At 35.5% G+C, this 20,356-nt stretch overlaps 3 protein-coding genes, 1 long non-coding RNA gene and 1 pseudogene across 8 annotated transcripts; 3 read left to right on the top strand and 2 right to left on the bottom strand.

Moving 5' to 3' along the window:
- Nucleotides 1–107: 107 nt before the first annotated feature.
- Nucleotides 108–2,734, top strand: LOC140988965 (uncharacterized; annotated as a pseudogene).
- Nucleotides 2,735–3,488: 754 nt separating this feature from the next.
- Nucleotides 3,489–5,121, top strand: LOC140988967 (uncharacterized). 2 transcript variants are annotated; one of them, XM_073458092.1, is made up of 3 exons: nucleotides 3,489–3,637; nucleotides 3,781–4,011; nucleotides 4,264–5,121. In XM_073458092.1, the coding sequence occupies exons 1-3, from the start codon at nucleotides 3,632–3,634 to the stop codon at nucleotides 4,681–4,683; spliced, it is 657 nt and encodes a 218-aa protein (XP_073314193.1). In that variant the 5' UTR covers nucleotides 3,489–3,631; the 3' UTR covers nucleotides 4,684–5,121. The 2 variants fall into 2 exon arrangements, with proteins under 2 accessions (XP_073314193.1, XP_073314192.1); XM_073458091.1 differs by lacking the exon at nucleotides 3,489–3,637 and having other exon boundaries at nucleotides 3,646–4,011.
- Nucleotides 4,926–8,958, bottom strand: LOC140988964 (CMP-sialic acid transporter 1-like). Of its 4 annotated transcripts, none has more exons than XM_073458088.1 (9): nucleotides 8,788–8,958; nucleotides 8,564–8,647; nucleotides 7,925–8,139; nucleotides 7,712–7,790; nucleotides 7,233–7,402; nucleotides 6,644–6,830; nucleotides 5,937–6,014; nucleotides 5,664–5,816; nucleotides 4,926–5,182 (listed from the first exon to the last, which is right to left on the bottom strand). In XM_073458088.1, the coding sequence occupies exons 1-8, from the start codon at nucleotides 8,836–8,838 to the stop codon at nucleotides 5,673–5,675; spliced, it is 1,008 nt and encodes a 335-aa protein (XP_073314189.1). In that variant the 5' UTR covers nucleotides 8,839–8,958; the 3' UTR covers nucleotides 4,926–5,182; nucleotides 5,664–5,672. The 4 variants fall into 4 exon arrangements, with proteins under 4 accessions (XP_073314189.1, XP_073314187.1, XP_073314188.1 ...); XM_073458086.1 differs by having other exon boundaries at nucleotides 4,926–5,312; nucleotides 8,788–8,957; XM_073458087.1 differs by having other exon boundaries at nucleotides 4,926–5,216; nucleotides 8,788–8,957.
- Nucleotides 8,959–11,862: 2,904 nt separating this feature from the next.
- LOC140987617 (uncharacterized) lies at nucleotides 11,863–13,378 on the top strand. Its single transcript, XR_012177184.1, has 3 exons — nucleotides 11,863–12,064; nucleotides 12,138–12,500; nucleotides 12,670–13,378. It is a non-coding gene; the product is annotated as an uncharacterized lncRNA (long non-coding RNA).
- On the bottom strand, nucleotides 13,208–18,342 carry LOC140987616 (mitochondrial adenine nucleotide transporter ADNT1-like). The gene is made up of 8 exons (XM_073456189.1): nucleotides 17,969–18,342; nucleotides 17,341–17,389; nucleotides 16,988–17,151; nucleotides 15,645–15,682; nucleotides 15,011–15,123; nucleotides 14,801–14,914; nucleotides 13,936–14,280; nucleotides 13,208–13,523 (listed from the first exon to the last, which is right to left on the bottom strand). Exons 1-8 carry the CDS (start codon nucleotides 18,124–18,126, stop codon nucleotides 13,440–13,442), a joined length of 1,065 nt encoding a protein of 354 aa, XP_073312290.1. The 5' UTR covers nucleotides 18,127–18,342; the 3' UTR covers nucleotides 13,208–13,439.
- Nucleotides 18,343–20,356: the final 2,014 nt, after the last annotated feature.

Here is a 20,356-nt window from a genome sequence, read left to right as displayed (position 1 = left end):
AAGTGTTCAAATGATGATTATTCAAAAAATGATTTTTTTACAGTAAAATAATGACGATTATTTAAAAATGATGATTATAATAAAAATAGCATGCATATTTTGAAAAATATATTTTTTACGCACCAAGGATAGTGGAAAACCAAGAATGGAGCTGCTTCGCCTGCTGATTTCCATTCTCTCCACCACTTTCACCTCTCTTACCCTTTCACTGCTCCTCCCCTTCCGCTATCTTCTCCGCCGCGTTTCCAACCCACGCGTCACCGCAGATCCTCTCAATGTCATCCTCTACCAAGGCACAGTCTGGCACGAGCGCCACCGGCCTGTCCACCACTCTTTCCGCTACCCGGTTCGCTATGCTCTCTTTGACCTCGATGGTGCCTTCCACGCGCCGACCAACCATCTTTCCGCTGATGAAGCCCGCCGTGTCGCCAACACCAACGGACCAGTGTGAGTTTCCACTTCCTCCCCTTATTACGTAGATTGGCAGCGATCTAATTTATTCATCATCTATATAAACTGCTCATTGCATATGAAAAAAAAAACATTCTTTTACAATGAAATTGTTGTGAAATCGTGTTTCACTTGATTTAAATTTGTATTGAATATAGACATTTGCTAATTTTCAAGTGGTTAAGTGGGGATTGACCATAGATGAATTTGCTTGACGCCATTGGCAACTAAAAAGCGAAGTCCATTGGCTTGAAGTCAGACTGATTTTATTGAAATGTACTGTTGGGTGTGGTGTGATGATACTCTACTATGGGGTATATTGAACTTCTGATTGGACTGAATAAATCTAGATCATCTTTATTATTAATCTACTTACTTTTCTTGAATAGGCATTTAGTTTGTGTTACTGGTTGAAGTTGAATTGGACTGATGATTTAATGGATTCCCCAGTTTTTGTTGGAAATTTAAAGTAAATTTAAAGATTGAATAAAAATTATGTCTCATGAATGTGGGAGTGTCTTTTGACTCTCCACATTCTTGAGTTAATTGAAGAGTTTTGACTCTTCATATACTTGAGTTAATGGGAAGATTAATTGAGTTAATTAATCTTGCATGACTCTTGGTGTGCATTTTGCAGCTTATAAATAGTAGGGCTCATTTTCTCATTTCAAGAACATGAAAATCTTTTCTCTTTCAAGCATTCTCTTGCATTTCATATTGTTAGCTTTCCATTTGGCCTCCGTTAAATCTCGGTGATAAAGTAAAGGTACGTTTTCAATTCGCCGTAGTAGTGTCTCGTGCTAAGTCACTGCTGGTTGTTCCGTTGTATCCTGGGAAACAGACTTCCAAGACGATCCTCGAAGCACATACAGGAGAGGACGAATCTGTTTTAAGGAAACTGTACATGCTACAGGCCTCGGTTTGGTTTTGCTTTCTTTTATACGATAGTCATACTGTAAACATCACACTTGTTTCGGTTATTGCTTTATCTCTACAAGTTCGTTTCTACGCTATTGTTGTTAGCAATTTTTCTAACAGTTTTCTGTTGACAATACCTCCTAGCGTGGGATATGAACAAAACCCATTGAGTTTGTACTATTGTTACGATTTCGAAGCCTCCAAGAAGACTCTGAGGAAATGCATTGCCGAGGTGAGTCGCGCGAGTGTGCACACACACCCAAAAAAAATAAAAATAAAATAAAATATTAGTCCACTCCAAAGAAAAATGAAGGGTGCCTGTGTCTTCTAATTGTTTCTCTGGAATTAGATAGTTTCTGACATGATATTGTATTGCATCAGGTTACTAATACACCATGGGGTGAAAGAGTATAATTTTTGTTCAATCCGAGCTCGGACTTAGTGGCAAAATCTCTTCATGTCAGCCCTTTCATGGTTGGTGGTTGATTTATTTTCTTAACCAGCGATTACTTGCCTGAATCCATGCTGAATCTTTGAGTATTGTGTAGTTTCTTTGTTACATATTTCATCTTGTGTACATGTTACTGGTAACTACAACAGGATATGCTTGGGAACTGGAGTATGAAAACAAATGACCCCGGGGACAATTTGCATGTAGCAATTTCAGTACATCACCCCAAGCTTGGCAACTACTTCACTGCTTCGTTGACCGCCAAGAGAGTGATCCCCTCTATCTCCGGGGATAATACAGGGTTTTTTCTGGCTGATGCCCCATAAAGTTGCATTATGGATATATTGGCATGTAAGCTTCATTAGTAATTATCTTCGGTTTAAAATTGATATTTAACTCGATGATAGCAATATGTTGCCCAAGCAGCCACAGAATGAGAAAAAAATTATTTTTGAGAGGGATGCTTGTGTTTTTTTTTAATATTTTGGACAGAATATATATCTTGGGCTACTCATTTTATTGTTTCAAATTGATGTGGTATTTCACTTCATGTGGTGTTCTAGGCTCTTAAACTTTGGTGGAAAAAAGGTTTCCTTGATTCAACATCCAAAGCAGCGAAATCCGGCGAACAAGGAAGAAGCATTGTTGCGGGATAAAACTATACGGTTTCGTCAGGCATATGGAGGTAACCAAACAAGCACTGTTCGAGAACTGGGGGGGCCAACAATCGATCAAGTGTCTATAACAGAGAACATCCGTTGCTGCACTTGGACAGATGCTTCGTGGCCATGGTGCTGAAGATATGCACGTAGGATCCATCATCTGACTGTTAAAAAAACGTAATGGATGACATGCTTCTGAAGCTTGTGATCACATTTTTCTGCTGTGTGCGATAAAATATTCATTTATAACATTTATTTTGCATGGATGAGCATTGTATTTAGCTGGCTCTATATAAACTCATCACATTTCACCTGGGGATTACAAGTCTTTTGTAACTGAATTCGTAAGTATAATCGTTTTATTTTCCTAAATAGATAAATAAATATTTTTTGGACTCTGTATCAGGTACAGCTATGGTTTGCGGTTGTACTTGATATATATTCACCAACAAAGAATTGGGCCTCTAAAAATCAGAGGAGATTCACCAAATTTGATGGCCAAGATTTATAAAATCACGTGAACAGCACACTACCATCATTATCATTTACTCGAAAATAATGGACCTCAACAGCGACTTGTCCTTAAATTTTAAAAAGACATAAATATAGATACGAGTATAATCTATTTTGACACTTCTAGGTGGATGATATATATTTTTTTTCAAAAAATTAAATCACCTAATAGATCGGATCGACTTGTTTCGATTTTTTTTTTAAAATAAAATAAAATTGAACAGCAAGCAGTAAAGATTACCAACTGATGATTTGCAACAAAAGAAGCAAAATAAAGAAGATGAAGATTCAATAGAAATGGAGGGGGATATAACTAACCCTACAAATATTATAAATAAAATATTTTTGAAAAATGAACTATCACCCCCCTCGATCCCGTGTGTCCATCCCTCAGTAGTGTGACAAATATATAATATTGTATTTATTCGGAGACAAAGTCACAATAGTGTAAAGTGGGGCATGAAACACAGCTAAGTTTGCAAAGCAATGAATGATCACTTGCAAACAAATCGCTTGCAAACAAAACGTGGCTTTGAAGTAAAACCACATGAAAGGAAAAAGGAGAAGTTCTTGGTTCCAAATTTTCTTTTGAAAAAAGAAAAGGCCGGGGATCAAGACGTCCCTGATAAAGAAGTAAATGGTCGTGAGAAAACCTGAAAAATAATATTTTTGATGGAAAAAAATAATCCTAAAGTAATAATATATGAACCAGAATGATAAAACTTCAATATAAAATAAAATGATTGATGGGATAAGAGATTGGTTCTTACATAGAATACAATGGAGGTTGTCATGAGCAGCAATGACCTGCAAATCCTGACGGATAGAAGTAGGGATTTGTTTGGCAAAATCAGCGAGATTATTGATGAAGATGGGTTTAGTTTCTGCTGCCATTGCTCGAATCATGGACGGTATTGCGTGGTGGCAAACAACACCTTGGATGAGAGGGAGAAGCAGCATATGATTGCTATCAGGGATTGTATCCACGATTTTCATACTATTCTCGTCTCTTTACAGGTGACGAATTAAGCTATTTATTTGCNTTTTCTTTTTTTTTTTTTTTTTTTTTTGTGGTATGGATGCTTCTAATTATCTTTGTATCATATTGGAAATCCAGAGATTAGCTAGCTAGATCGAACTTGAAATGTTCCTTCTCCTTCAAAAGCTGTTCTTTTGTCTTTTTTTATATTTGATGTAGCAAATTGTTCATTCTGAATCAACTGAAGAGATTTCTAGAACTAGCTTTCATTCTTCTTGATTCAAATTCAGGCACGAAAGTCAAGCGAAAAGAGACAAAGAGATGAAGCTCTGTCCCGTCTGGAAGAAAGTAGAATACATCTGACAGACATAATAAACCGATGCTCGGAGAGGGAGAGGAAGCTCGAGGTTCTCGAAGAGCTGATCACATTTCTTGAAAATTGTAATTTCGAAGGGGAAATAACGGAGGACAAAGCTGATGAGAAAATTGTGAATGGGGTCTCGAGTTTTCTTGTTAATGCAACCAAATTTGCATTCGAATTCGTCGTTGCGTTCGCAGGTATTTATTCTTCCATTCAATTCTATAATAACAGACATCATCGGAAACAGGTGGCTGCGGCTCCAGTAGAATCAAGAACAATAGGAAAACTCGAACGGTCTGCAAATGACAACTTGACTATACATTTAGATGTGTTACGTGGGAGGGGTTGAAATTTTTTTTTAATTTAATTGTTCAAGATTTTTTTCCTTCTTTTTTTGGTTAAAGATTTGTATTGTACATAAATGTTAAAATGATAATTTGTTCACACGCACGAAATTATTCTATGCTCAACGTGTAACTTCAAATTCACCAAGAAATCCCTTTGATCAATATCATATATAGAACATATATTTAATGGCTGAAAGGTCTAATACAGTCTCAACTAGCTAAGTTACTTGTTCCCATTACTATGTAGTCCACAAATTTATCCAGCAAGCAGTACAAGAATCCAAATTATCTGATCATTGGACTTGACATATATTTGTCTGAATAATTGAGTTAAACAATGAACAACCACACAATTCTGGGTAAAAGCCATCAATAATGCAGCACATATGGATGTGTAAATTGTATTTCAAAATGAAGATCAAGTCCAGGGCCAAGCTGTCGGCAGGTGTGCCAGTATCATCAGTGGTGACTGCGATTGCCAGTAAAAGACTGCGATTTTCCCTGAATGGACGTTCTCGTCTGATGAATAAGTTATCTAACATAAATAACCGAACTGTTAAGATCAATGTGAAACTACATTTGTTCTGTGCCGCTCGCAATTACTATGACTATCTGATCTGGCAAGGATTAACTTGAGGAAGCAGAAAAAAAACAAGTAAGAAATTATATAGAGCAAAGGCTTTGCGTGACTATGCTATGCACAATGAAACATATTTAATATAGCACACTTTGATAAATTGCCAAAAAATGACACGGTTTGCATATTACATAGCACACTTTGTTGCCAAAAAGAATCACAACAAATAAAAAAATATAAAAAAGGAAACTATTGAAGAAGTACTCTGATTTCAACTTAACAGAGTATTTTACACAGTAAGTTTCACTCGTATTATGTTCTGACAAAATGATAGAATTTGTGGGCCTTTCGATGCTTGTGATCATACATCTCAAAAAATTTCAACTACAGAAAAGTACGACGTACCAAAGTTGTTCAGGAATCCGTAGAACGGTCAACAGAAACTTCGAGTAGACTTCGAGGTGGTGGTTTTGTCGTCAAAGGCAAATCAACGAGCATGTTCGGAGGAGCGAAATACATGTGCAATGACATCATGCAAATTATAATTCCCAGATATAGCTGCACGTGCATGATGAAATTACACACCACACAGAAAAACAAGGGACATATCAAAGGGGGAGAATCAGCTAAAATAGAAAACAATGTTTCCATGTTTTGCAAGAGATACAATAAAGTCACCTGAATTGTTGGCTTGAAGTTGAAAAGGAACACAGATAGTACCATAGTTAGCAGCATGGCCATTGACGTAGAATACACCTGTTGAAATTAAAAGAAAAAATAGGACTTCAAAATAAATGAAATAGAATAGTTAATAAGATTAGTTATTGAGGATTTATTACAGCATAACCATAGAAAGGTTAAGAAATTAGGAACTTTACATGACAAAAACACGCATTGACCAACAAAGCAAGTTACATAATGTCAGCACAAATGCCTTGCAAGTACTTGGATCATATCTTTGGCTTGGTTCAAAGGTGTTTAACGTTTTGGGCCCAAGAAACGTAGAAAAACACTTACAGGGGAAGCTAGAACTAGTTATGCTTAAGGGCAGTGAAGTACTGGTGTATATTTAAGTTTCATTCCCTTAACTACGTGTAAAAATTATAGCTCAACAAGATCATGGTCGTTTAAGAAATTGAACATGATTTCATTTCTAGGAGCACAGGTTTGACGATATTTGTACTATACATGGAAAAATTTTGTTGGTAACATTGACGGGTTCTCACACAGACACACACGTTTAATATAATCTGCTTTTTTGGGAATACTTTTCTTGTTCAAACTTCCACGTTCAAGCAAAGATGCATATACACATTATAGTAAGCGGACACTGAAGGTTAGAATTCAACAAAGAGAAATTAGTTAAAAAGTGTAAGATACCTCACCTTCACGATATTGTCTGCATACTTCATTAACCACGAAACTAACAGCCCAGTGGAACCCAGATTTAAAACCACCAACCAAGTTGTGATGTTGTATCCATTGAAAAGTCGTTGCCACCAAGGTCCTTTCTCAAATCCACTTCTGAAATCATCCAAGACGAGCCGTGCCACGTTGAATATCGCACCAAATCTGAAAGTAAAGCCATAATCATCACAGTGCTTAATCCAAGTTAATCATGCTAATCTAATAGCTAGCCTAAACAAATAACATTCTAGTTCCTCCTCATGATATGTTCACTGGTGCACATATATTCACACATATAAAATTGAGTGTTTTGCCCCTAAAAACAATAGCTGATGTTAACTGCATAGTTAAAATCTTTCAACATGCAACAGGGTGCTACTTTTCGACTGGTATGACATATGGATGGCCATGTGGGATAAATGTGGCCATTATTAATCCCTAACAATATTCTAAACAAGCGCATGGATAAGAATTACATGTTCGCAAGGTATCACAAATTTACAGCTGTAGTCAAGTAATATAAGAAAGGACAGAGGTGAGGGAGTGAGATTACAAAAAATGACTCACGTATATAGTTGAATATTTTGCCAGTATAAGCTATCGTTGTTCTTCTTCATCAAAAATTCTGTATAGACACCAGCCAATGCTGAAAGGCAAGCAGATAATAGGCCCAACATATAGCCCTGAATCGGTGACGAAAAGAGCGAGTCACAAGAAGCTTCTCCACAGCTCTTTACCTGCATCAACATAAAATGGGTATTAACATGTTCAAATATTAATATTTTAAACTGAAAACTTTACCAAGAGTGTAACATAAATGGTTTACTAGAATCTTATTGATTTTAAGCCACTTATATATTGATATTTCTATGCATACTAAAACGAAGAATTTCATGTCTACGGCCCATCTTAAGAGAGCGTAGAAATGTGCCTCAGAAAGAATTACCAACAAATCGTGCACCCGTTATTTTTTTCATACATAAATAACTGACATAGTACCACAATATATAAAATCAAAAGAGTTATTGAAAAGATCTCTGCAGCACCTGACTTGTGGTCGTTCCGATAGCCAATAGGCCAATCGCCATCCACTGCAAATTAGAGAGCTTCCTCTTCAAAAACAGCCTAGAACAAAAAATAGAAAAACATTTCATAATTCTTCTCAAATAGAAAAAAAAACATGTATCAGGTTCATTAAGTCCCGAGTAAAGAATTCTGCATGAACTATTATAATGAATGAAAATGAAATTATGCATCACCTGAATAGAATTCCGGTAGTCACAATCTTTAAATTCCCCATTATCTGATATGTGGAGGTATCAACATAAGTCAATGTAGCAAACTGAACATTATTGTGAATCAGGTATATAATTGATGGGATGGGGTATAATCGGACACTCTTCCATTCTGTTGTCATTTTAGGAGGAGGTGACCTCTGGCATTCCCTCCACAGTAATACACTAGATACAATAAGCTGCAATTCAATTAAGGCTTTTTAGTAGCAAAAGAAGTTGATGCAAGTTTACATCAATAAAAAACGCATCGTCCAAAATAACTATACATGAAACACTGCCTCTTAGTTCTATTATTTTATTGAAAGGTATCTGATTCTTCATCTAAGATTCTTGTTTGAATATAATGGCTCATCTTTTTCAACAAAATAGTACATTAGTTCTATCTGAGTTTGAAAAAAACCGAAGCTTTAATCCTAACTACGTTAAAACGAAGCTACCACAAGATACAAAAGGGGTCATATTTATCAAAGATCATGATTTAACAACTATATTTCAGCTGGAACCAAGAAAAAAGGATTAAAAAATAATTAAGGAAACATGTTAGTTTCGAGTGAAATAATGTAATTATTATACAAAACCACATCTTACAAATTAGTAAAGTACCTTGAAAACTTCAGCAAGAAATGGCACAGTGGCATAGTCATATTTATATCCCCCATTACTCTGTGATAATGTCGTCAATATTCCCTACCAAAATGATATAAAATCGACACCCTTTACTCCAAATATCATAAATTTAAAAGAATCAATCACATATTTTCACACAAACACCTCTCTAATGAATCAAGATTCAAAATTTGAGTAGTGGATTCGAAGTGAGGAGAAACCTGAGAACTTGTAAGAATCGTAAGAATCGAAGCGACGACGTACCACTGCATCTTCGCCTCAAGGTATGCACATCGCACTGATCCGTATAATTGTTACACTTGAAAATCAGAATACTTGACTCATAAAATTCTTATTCAACCCCTGTACTTTGACATACACCGGAAGGTAGCCCCACGTTTATGAAAAAGTATTCATACATTTTTCCCGGATTATTTTTTTTAATCTAAATATGGGATAATTTCTCTTTAGCCCCTCATTTTATCACAGTTTTCGATTCAATCACCGATGTTTCATTTGTCTCGATTTAACCCTTCATTTATGTATTTTTTCTCAACTTAGTCCTCTCGTTACACACAATTAAAAGTTACAGAAAGAGCATACCACTCAATAATATTGGCAAGTGCAGTTGGTAGCATCATGTATGGCATGATTTTCACTATACCTGATTTGATTTATTCTATTAGCTTACTGAGCAGATTCATGGCAACTCCAGGAAAAGAACATTGGCAATCCATGAAATGAATTTTGAGATATGTAAAAGGAACCCCTGGACTTAGGACTTTGTTTTGATACCACAAAAGATGAAAAAGTGATAAGCTATGCAGATTTAGACTTTGCAAGAAACATAAATACAAGAAAATAATTCATCGAATACATGTTTATAATGTTTGACACTGCCATCAGCTAGATATCAATACTACAACTAGTGGTAGCATTATCTACCACAGAAGCTGAATGCATAACAATCACAGAGGCGGTAAAACAATGTTGTAATCTATTGTGATAGCCAAAATGTTGTTCACTTGACTAAACATCAAGTGTTCCAAGAAAGTTCTAAGCACATATATATTAGGCTACATTTCACAGAAATACTAGAGTTGGGGAAGGTTGAGGTACTAAAAAATAGTACACAAGATAATGCTTCAGATATGTGCACTAAACGCTTACTGGAGACACGTTCGACCCCTGCTTTAAGAAAATAAATGTGATCAGGAATAAACAGCCGTAAACAATGGATGGAGGAGCCAATGAAGTTAGAAATGAATTGATGACAAGGTGGAGAAATGTGGTGAGTCTCACTCAAGTCCTATTTGATATGTGGTATAGAATTAAGAAGTTTGAAACCGAGTCTAACGGCCAGATGGGTGCAACTCATTAGTAGATCATAGAGCTGTCAATTTGGGTTGGGCTCGTCGAGTCAACCCGTCACATAATTTAAGTGGTTTAAAGGCGGACCTAGATGTGCCAACCTGTGCTGATCGTGTCCCCAGGCGGATTTGGGTTGGCCCGTATGCTTGGAAGGAAAATAATTTTTTTTACATTGTGAGACCCTATGATAAATCAACTCATAATATAATTGTAATTAGAAATGGATTTGAAGTAATCTATGCAAATGGAAATAAACTATATACAAGTTGAAAATACTCTATATTTCTTTGAAAAATAATACATTTAATTTTAATAGCAAACATATAAATAAATTGAAAAATATTGAATTAAAATTTGATGGCAAACTTGTAAATAACTTGAAAAAATAGTCCCTTTAATTTTAAGATGAAAATGATAATTTTCTTTAAGAAATTCAATGGGAGCCTTGCTTGAATTTTTGTTACTTGTAATATTATGGTTGTTCCATAGGAGAGTTTGCTCACCCCCAAGGGGGCTGGCGTTATCTTTGTGTGTGGATAATGGTAGGTACTCCAAGTTATCATGAGATCGGAGAAGGTACTTCTGGAAGGAGTCAAATCTGAGTTGAAGTTGAGTGGTCTATCCCAGTGTATAAATGTATTTATATACCGGAGCATGTTCCGGGATATGAGTTGTTTGTATGTAGTTGATTTCAGTCATGTGTGAGCTTATTTTATGATATGATGTGTTTAGATGAGACTTTATTATATACTATTTTTAGTATTATAATTATAGTTGACATATTTTGAACTCATTGTAAAGAAAATTTTACTTGTTTTTCGCTGTAATTAATTAACTCTAATCAAATTGTATTGTAATAACGATTATGAGTTAAGACCCCCACATACATTATGAATTTATGATGATATATTTATTTTTTTTAAATAAAAGTTGGGAATTTTTTTGTATTAATTATTTCTTATAAAATGTATGAATGTGAAATCAATAACTATAAAATTTATTTATATTTTTTTTATGAATGTTTATTTTTGAAATGAAAAATTTTAATTAATTATGATGATTTTTTATTTTTCTTTATTTATTTTTATTTTTTGTGGACAAACATGTGATCTGTCCCGCTTAACCAGCAATCCACCTTGGGTTGGGGATTTCCAGCCCGTCTGGATGGCGGGATAGGCTTCTGGTAGACAGCCCGTCATGAGTTGGCATGTTTGAAAACTGTAGTAATTCAATTGAAGCTGACAAGAATATTCTTCGGTGTAACCACATATTAAGAAGATGAGCACAACTCAGGAATGTATGAGAGACTCACTTGATAACTAAGTTTGGCCACAGATGATTTCGAAAATTCATAAAATCAAGAGAAGCCATATTTGTTCAATAGAGTTTTTCTGATAAATTGCGAGGAACAAGAGAGCACTAACAGTGTCACGATATTTTGTTTGTATTGTTACCAACTTATTGATCAATTCATTGCCTCCTGTGCATGTAGGCATATTTTTGGGTCGAACCACGTAAAATCTTGTGTCATTAGAGAGTAAAAATAATTGTAGTGCAAAATCGATCCCTTTCAATATTTAGGTGCCAAGAGATTTTACCAAAGCTTTTCTCACATACACGAACACACAATCAAGATCAACATAGAAGTGCACAGTCGATTCTGATTTGTTACTGTGCACTTCTATGTTGATCTTGATTGTGTGTTCGTGTATGTGAGAAAAGCTTTGGTAAAATCTTGACACCTTTATATTGAAAGGGATCGATTTTCACTACAATTATTTTTACTCTCTAATGTTTTTATTGTTTTACTTTGGCACCTCAATTAGTAATATAGCTCTTTCACAGTTGGTGAAGACGTGTCCCGTAATAATAATAATAATAATAATAATGACAAATGATGAAACCAAGAAAATTTGAACGGCATCCACATTTGGAACTCATCATTGCCCTGATCTATGGCAGAAATGAATTCGATTTGCTCGTGTTGCAAGCCCTGCGACCGTTAATATCTTTTTCAAAGAAAAATCAAGCCCAATAAATTATTATCCTCCGAGCTTCAAAATCGTTGACATCCTCAGATACCATTTCTTGATTGCCTTGATCGCAGCCAGCCACGTTTTCTCTGAGGTAATTATTCGAAGTTCTTACACTTTTTGTGTTTCTGTGAAATACCCTTTAAGAAACTGATTGCACTCGGCAGATTTCGAGCTGAAAAAATGGCGGAAACAGTGGGGGATACATCCCAGCAAACAGAAAAAGTTGAAGATGGAAAATATGAAGAAAAGAGTGAAGAGAACATGGATGAAAATGGGAATCTTGAGACGGATTCATCTGTTGTATGTGGGCTTAATATTGTTGTGATCCTTTCGTATCTGTCATTATCCGCAGAAGAAAGCTCCAATTTCGAGGAAATTAATTTAAGGGAGATGGGAAATTGCGACAACAAATTGAAGCACGGTGTGAGTAGATCGAATGTTGTTTCGAGAAAGCGAGAATTGAATGAATTTCGAAGCGTTGTTGGAAAACAAACATCGAAGGATCACACGAAGATAAGAGACTGCAGGTAATTTAGTTTATTTTGTCATAAATTCACTGAAATGAACCATTAATCCTTTTGCATATAATAATATTTAGACGCCGTTTGATTAAATTTTCAAGGAGCAAACAAATTTCAAAACGTCATGGCTTCTTTCCATGAATCAATTACACCCATGTTTACATTTTGTTCTCAGACACTGCAGAAAATTGTGAATTCTTGAAGGTAACGTGGAAGAAAAGCGTGATTCCCAACAAGGCCAAGAACTCATATCGCGAGCTCGGGCAAAAATTTCGAACTTAGATATGGTCTCTTGGTTCAATTTTACTTATTTCAGTGTATGAAATATAGGCTTAGAAATGGTTTGGAATATATGTATATATAGTCTTGAGACAATTGTGTGAATCAAGCACCAAAGTGAGGTTATTACATGGTGTTGCCAAAGTGATGGGAGCCACAAATCAAGTACAGCAAAGTCTTCTGCTATATTTAATGTTATATTTTCTTCACTGCACAATCCTTAGTAATCTATAGACATGAAGCAAATACGCAGTTGATGCAATATAATAACGGAACATGACATAAGATTAGTGTACATCGGTCCATGGAAATCTCAGTTCACATAATGCATCAGTTCAATTCCTGAATGGGCAGATTATGTCCATGTGAGGCACAAAGTACATATAAAAGCTATTAAATTACAAAGCGACCTGAGAAGGCTATTTTATTGAATCATTATTCTTACTTGCACTTATTTGAAACATCTGTTGGAACGAGTTGCTAACTCTGCACAACTAGGGAAAAAAAAACATACATTTCCAAACGCGTAAAAAAGACCTCAACAAACGGATGTTAGACCGTCCCCAGCTTCTCTATGCAGAAGATGATGTAATATTGACCTTTTTTCTTCAGTCAATCAAAAACACACAAAGAACAAACGTCATGGCTCTCCTCTCCCTGCCTGCCTCAGTCAGATATTCTAATCTCTACCCCAAGAAGTTCCTTCACTTGTTCGTACGTCACAAAGGCAATGGCTATTGAAGGGACAACCTGAACAGGAAATGTGATGTCAAGTAAGACCAACTCGACTAATTCAAGCACTGGAATGCAGCCTATTTTCGCAAATTATAAATGTAACAAAATTTACTACTACTAGTAGCAGCAAGTTGCACATGGGAAAAAAAAACAAGGATTGCTATTAGGAACTTGATTGATTATAGAGTACATTAGGATGAAGAAGCTTTTATAAGAAAAATATTACTTCATAAAAAATGTGCTTCAGTTAAGGATCACTGGTATTTACCCAAAATAAATCGGCTTCTACTTCTTTTTCAAAAAATAACAATTTCCCAAGCCTGGTAGTTCCGTGTCCAAATTTGTCCATGATCTTATTTGGCCTTAAAAATGTTATTCTATTTTAAAATTCCCCACTAATACAAAATGTATATATTAGAAGACAAACCTTCACCGAATTGGGGATCAAACCCCGGTATAATGCTCTGACACCCTCGTGCCTCACAGTTTTCCTGAAAGCATCAAGCATGCCAGTATATTCAAGAGAGGTTCTGCTTCTCCCATCACCAGTAACAATTGAAGAAGCATTATGCCATCCCACCATCTGCATTCGTCTACGAATCACATCTAGTGGGTAAGCAACGGTTTGTCCAACAGTTCCAGCCGCAGCACCACAAGCAAGCCTAGTTACAATGCCCAATTCATTATCTTCAACAAGCCCAAAGGCTTTAGATTTAATCAACCAATCTTTCAGAGATTCATACACAGCAAAGTTAAGACCCACATAAGGAACCTACAAACAGCAGGAGATAATAAGTTTCCCGAACAAGATAAGACAAAGATGTGATTTCACACTCATGATGAAAATCTTACCTTTCAGAAGCGGGTAGAATTCACTCACCAAGAATCATTTTGATCTTAGTGTTAAAATTGGTTTCACGAGGCCTTACCAGCAACATTAATTCATGTAGATTCAATCAGTATAAAAGAATTAATAATATCAATGCAATTTAATTTTTTTTAAAGAATGACAAAAGTAAATTAAGCATGCGGCTGACTGTCGAACACTAAACATTCATTTCACATCATCTGTAAATCAAGTCATAAATGCTAGAGATAGTCATTCAAGCGCAATGATAGTTATAATCTGTTGTCTTTTCAGGGTGTTAACGAGATGGGTATCTGGCCATTGGGTTTCTTTATGGATAAAACAGCATTTTTAACTGTCACTTCATCGGGCCCAGAAAAAGATCACTGACAATTATCATAGTGACCATCAGATACTAAAATAAATACAGAATATAAGGACTTACTACACCAATGACAGAAGGAAGCCAACCCTTGTATAAAGCACGGAAACCTTCCTCACGAAGCACAGTAGATAAAGCATGAAACATGCCTCTGTACTGATAAGGCGATTTCTCGGTCTGCAAAAGTCAGAAAGTACTAGAAACTTTAGGAGAATAATTTTATGGAAATCCTAAAAAAATCGAGAAGGCTCATCTTCGAGAGGCTTGCAATACCTGTACAGTAATCCTGCCTCGAACCATGTCCATTGGGTAGGTCGCAGACATGGCAATGATTCCAGCACAAGCCCCCGCTCCCAGCCGTAATAAAGGAGTCAATTCAGCGTCCTCTGCAAAAGGAAATAACAATTACATGCATCTCACCATAATCAAATGTACCTCATGTCTCTTAAAAAAATAAAACAAAAATCATAGGCGGTACTTTTAGAAAATGCAGCATAATCACCACGTGAAATAATTAGAGAATGTCCAAGTTATTTTAATTCAGGATATCATCCTTTGAAATAAACACATAGATTTCTGAGCAAATGAAACATTGTGCTATTCAGCGGATATTTCACTAAATTTTTAGTGAAGCTCCTCATTTGAAAGTTGAAACTCATTTGCTTACAGGCTCCCAGAGCTGAGAGTTGCTTCTGAGACTTTACAATTTTCAGTGATTTTCCCTGAAGTATGTAGTGTTTACGTAAGGATAGAAAGTACCCAACAAGCAAAAGATGTTGCAAAAAGATAAAGCTCAACTTGCTTCTCACGGTAATAACCCACTTTACCAACAAGAACCATTGATCAAATGGTAAGCACTTCTATAAAATGATGTGCATGTGTTGTATGTACAATGATAGTGTCATACCATTTCCAGTATGTTGCTGATACATATATAATATACCCCTGTAACAAATAAAAAAAAATATCACTTAATCAAAAGATGGAAAATGTCAGACTCATCTCACGTGAAAGAGCAATCAAAATATTTTTTTTAATACTTATTTATGTAAACAAACCGACACATCATTATCCAATTTGATTCGACCACAATCTAGATAAGAGAAACTCCATTCAAGAATATGACTTAGGAGTGCAAGAAAGTCAAGCTACTTGTGAGTAGCTTATGAGCATTTCAGTCAAATCAAGCTATCGGTCAAAACTCGACTCGACCTTGATCTGACCGAACTCGAATCGAATTCGAGTAACTCGATTCTTCATTCGAGTAGAGTGCGTTTTATTATTTATACTCAAGTAGCTCACGAGTTTTAATTGTTCCTGCTCAAGTAGCTCGCAAGCAACCTGAGTAACTATATATTATTTTTTTAGAGGATATAATTTAAGGGTAATTTTCTTCGAATAAATACAAAACTTAAACTCTAAAATTATGATACAAACATTTTCAAGCTTTTAGAGCACGATCTCGAGTAACATGAAAATTACACGAGTCTAGCTCCAGCTTGAAATTGAAAGCTTGATCAAGTTAGAGTCGACCTCAATCCGATTTAAATCAAGTCAAGCTCCAGCAGTATGATACTCGAGCTTGACTCGGCTCGTGTGCACCCCTAATATGACTAGACAACATCCTCATTGTCATAAAAATGCAAACCCTCATTGTCATCAAAGCACAATTTTTTTACGGTTATAGTCGTTCGAGTGATGTACCTTTTTTTAGTGCTGGGACAGCCTAGAAAGGATGCTATCTTCTTCAGAAAAAATAGCTATTAGAAAAGATGATGCCCTCGAACAACCATAACCACAGAGATCAAATCCATTTTTCAAAAATATCGAAAGTAATGGTCTAACAGAATGATCCTTCCATGTTTCCATGAAAGAGATATATTCCATGTCAATCACAATAAATTATTAAACATGTGCCTAAATCATTGATGCCTTATTACAAGGTCTAGAGCAATTTTTGGAGCTCACAAAGCAAGACTGGGATATTGTTCCTCTTCAATGCTATCAAATTATTCCTGTAATATTTTGATATTTTTCACACGCATGACAAATCTAACCATCGAGGACATATCTATCATCATCTATGACATGTAGCATTTCAATTTTCAATGAGAAGAAAATGAGGGATGTATGATTTCCTTGAAAGCGCTGGAAGCAAAAACTCTTAAAGACATTGTGAAATAAATAAATAAATAAATAAATAAAGAAAAGAAATGTCTTCTGTACATTCTATCATTTCTAGGACCATACTTTGATGCTTGCTCGTAGCTGAAGAACTTTACTGCCGAGTTTGGGACGATCCTGGCACAATTAGTGCCATTGCCTTTGAACATTCCTCGAAAACCCTCAGTTCTCCATATATATTTCAAGCCTTGAACAGTTCCACGGTATTTTATGTTGTGTGGATTCTGAACCTGAAACATAGGTAAAGGAATGAGAGCACATGAAGCTAAATACTGGCGATTTTCTAAATCAAATCATGGCTCGCCAATATTTGCTATTCAGACCACAAAGGTCATAGCTTCTGGGACGTTACAACTTCACTTTTAACTACAACAGTTAAGAAATATAGGAGTATGCCACTAGATTTAAACATAACTAACCTGGAGCAAAATTTTCAGTCGTTCCAATGGAGCTACAGCAGTCCGCGACCTGCAATGTTCATGCAACAAGAACAAGTCAACCACACGCCAACGGTTTACCCATAATCGGAAAACCCGCAGCCAGAAGTTTTTACAACGCACAGCTCCTTTGCAGAAAATGTTCATTTATTGTATTCTGCCTTCCCTAAAATTATTCTTCAGATGTTCAACCAAATTTGGTTCTTTTTTGAACGCTTTGTTCCAATTCTCTTTCAAAAATGCAATCTTCTAGTTCAATCATAGCAAGGGTCATTTCAATCTTTTCATGCCCAATTGAATAGAAACCATTTCCACAGCATTTATATCAATCAAAGAGCAAAAATTACGAAGAGACAGATTTTCCAAAAAAAATTTCAGGAACAGTAGCAAATCCAAGACTAAAAAGAAACATGTTCGATAGAACTTTACTGCCGAGTTTGGGACGATCCTGGCACAATTATAACTATAATCAGAAAAATGTTAAATAAATTTGAACACAACAAACACCATTATCCACCAAATTTTCTTTTAAAAAAAGTGATCCATGAAAATCAGTGCATGCTCAGACAAGCAGAGAAAACACAGAAAAACCTTAAAAGCAAACACTTACACGCCTCCTGCAACACCGCCGGCAACGAGAGATTTGCAAATACTGTAAACTTGATACTTGGTAGGCTTTATATCTTCCTTGGCGAGCTTCGCCTCCTCGGCCAAATTCACAATCTTTGTCACCGCCGATTCGCTCGTCTTCACATCCTCTGATGCCATCAAATCCCCGAATAAGTTAAATAAATTCAATCAAAAATTTTGAATTTGACGATCAAATTCAAGCTATAATTGTACATGAAACTGTCCCTTCTCGTGGCGGAGGAGGAGGGAGGCGGCGGAAAGAGAGACAGAAAGGGAGCGGTGCGCGTAAGCAAGTGTGTTTCTGTGCCGGGGTTTTTTTTAGAGAACGGGATTCTGACTGATTCCAATTTTGGAAACAATAATCTCAACTATCGGTTGTACATTGAGGTACTACCCTCGTCCGTGGGATTCTATTTGTGAGAGATTATATTTAATTAAAAANTATATGGTAGTTCAGGTCTAATATCCGATTGGTTGTGTTTTGTTTTTATACTCAAACTCGGTCTGATTTTTAAACTATCCGAATAGTCGAGTGTCCGGTTGTGTTTGGGTCGGGTAACCCGTGTAGTTCGGGTTTGTATATGTGAGTTTAAATCTTAGCATTTTTTCCACCAAACTAAACTTTCAACATAATTTTTTCCCCCTTTTGAGTTTGAATTTTCATTTTCTAACATTTTAAAACTAAAATAGTCCTCAATTTCTTAGCTTGATTCTTTTCTTTTTTGTCACAAATTGTAATGCTTTTGCAATATTGTAAAATCACACAAATTTAAATTTATGGAAAAAGTCAATCTTATTTCCACTCGTTCAGGTTCAGGTTGGGTAGGAACCCAATTGCTAACCTAAGAGATACACATAGATACTTGTAATGGAACAACTTGATACCTGAGTTAAAATTTTTTAATAATATTGTCAAAAATATTTAGTCCGACAACTAAGAATCGAGAAGGTGGTACATAATACCAATTCAATCTACCGAGACGCATAATCTTGAAAATTGAAGCAACATGAATATATTGTTAAATAAACACATAACTCTTCCGTAAGTTCTTACTTCTTCAACATTCATTACTCCCGTTATGACTATCATCCTGAGTACCTGAAATAAAATATATTCTAATTATTTATGAATAATAAAAATTTAATAAATTTGAACGATAAATTTAAAATTACTTACACTTTTACATATTTGTTTTCGGTTGTTGCCTCTCCCTAGTAATCGGTCTATCCATCTCATTCCATAATCTCATTCTTCATACGTACGATATGTGTAATCTGGACATGAATGCTTTTCGTGAACCATACAACGATCTTTTGTGGCATGTTCAATGAAGTATTGTATGCGTCTCTGAAAGATCAACTATACTATCACAGAAATATGAAGTCTATGAGCACCATTTAACATACTATTTAAGTACTCCACAATGTTGGTCGTCATCACCCACAATACCTTCCACCATCACGGGCTAGACTCAATTCCCGATAATTGTGCGCCAATTTTTTTTTTTTTTGAATTGCTTCCATTATCACTTCAAACTTACATATTTGTTGTTGCATACATGCTTTTTAGCATAATATTTCAAGTGCATATCTTTGAATATAACATTAATATTTGAGCATATGTGTTTCAAACAAAAATGATGCACACCATGTGGAGGTTGAAAATGTGATAGATCATTAACTGCTCGCACAATTACTATATGCCAATAAGAAATTAGACACATTATTTGCACCACAAACAACATCTTGGTCGAGATTCTCCAAAAACCATATATATGTTTCTTCATCCACAATAGTGAATGCTAATGGTACAACTTGATTGTTTCCATCCATAATGAAAACAATCAACATTTTGTGCTTATATTTTGTGTACAAATATGTATCATCGACAATAATGATTTTACGGTAATGTCGAAACCCATCTATGCAAGATTTGAAATCCCAAAAAACACAATTCATTGTATTTATCGTTCGATTGTTCGATCTGAAATGATTAAACTTCACGTCTGTTCTTGGATTATATTTGAACAGAACACCAATATATTTGGATAGTTAGGCCTCTTGGGCTTCCCTCGGAAATGGCCTCTGCCTCATGTCCGTCCAGCCATGACTAGATTACACCAAAACAAAATTAACCATGTGCCCCTCACAACTCTCATTTCTTTACAATGGTTCTGGCCAAAGAGGTGAAAATCATTCCTTCTTTTATAAGGTTCTCTCTGTTAGAAAAAAATGAGTTTTGTACTCATTTAGGATCGATAAAATAATTCGAACATTCGTTCAAATTTTATCGAATGAAAAGATTGAATTATAATATATTATTATATTATAATATTATATAATATATATAATTAAAAAAAATTATTAT

The sequence above is a fragment of the Primulina huaijiensis genome, chromosome 11 (assembly GCF_012295235.1).
Source record: "Primulina huaijiensis isolate GDHJ02 chromosome 11, ASM1229523v2, whole genome shotgun sequence".
Lineage (NCBI taxonomy): Eukaryota > Viridiplantae > Streptophyta > Magnoliopsida > Lamiales > Gesneriaceae > Primulina > Primulina huaijiensis.
This window is presented reverse-complemented; position numbering and strand designations above follow the sequence as displayed.

Excerpts from the sequence above, each read along its gene's own strand:
- LOC140988967 (XM_073458092.1), top strand. Across the intron at positions 4,012-4,263 it reads CTATTCTCGTCTCTTTACAG|GCACGAAAGTCAAGCGAAAA; the intron begins GTGACGAATTAA and ends ATTCAAATTCAG.
- LOC140988964 (XM_073458088.1), bottom strand. The coding sequence starts at position 8,838 with ATGCAGTGGTACGTCGTCGCTTCGATTCTTACGATTCTTACAAGTTCT. Across the intron at positions 8,140-8,563 it reads TTCTTGCTGAAGTTTTCAAG|CTTATTGTATCTAGTGTATT; the intron begins GTACTTTACTAA and ends ATTGAATTGCAG. Across the intron at positions 5,817-5,936 it reads ACTTCAAGCCAACAATTCAG|CTATATCTGGGAATTATAAT; the intron begins GTGACTTTATTG and ends ATGCACGTGCAG.
- LOC140987616 (XM_073456189.1), bottom strand. The coding sequence starts at position 18,126 with ATGGCATCAGAGGATGTGAAGACGAGCGAATCGGCGGTGACAAAGATT. Across the intron at positions 15,683-16,987 it reads AGCTACGAGCAAGCATCAAA|GGGTATATTATATATGTATC; the intron begins GTATGGTCCTAG and ends TATTTGTTACAG. Across the intron at positions 13,524-13,935 it reads TGATCCCCAATTCGGTGAAG|GTTGTCCCTTCAATAGCCAT; the intron begins GTTTGTCTTCTA and ends TTTCCTGTTCAG.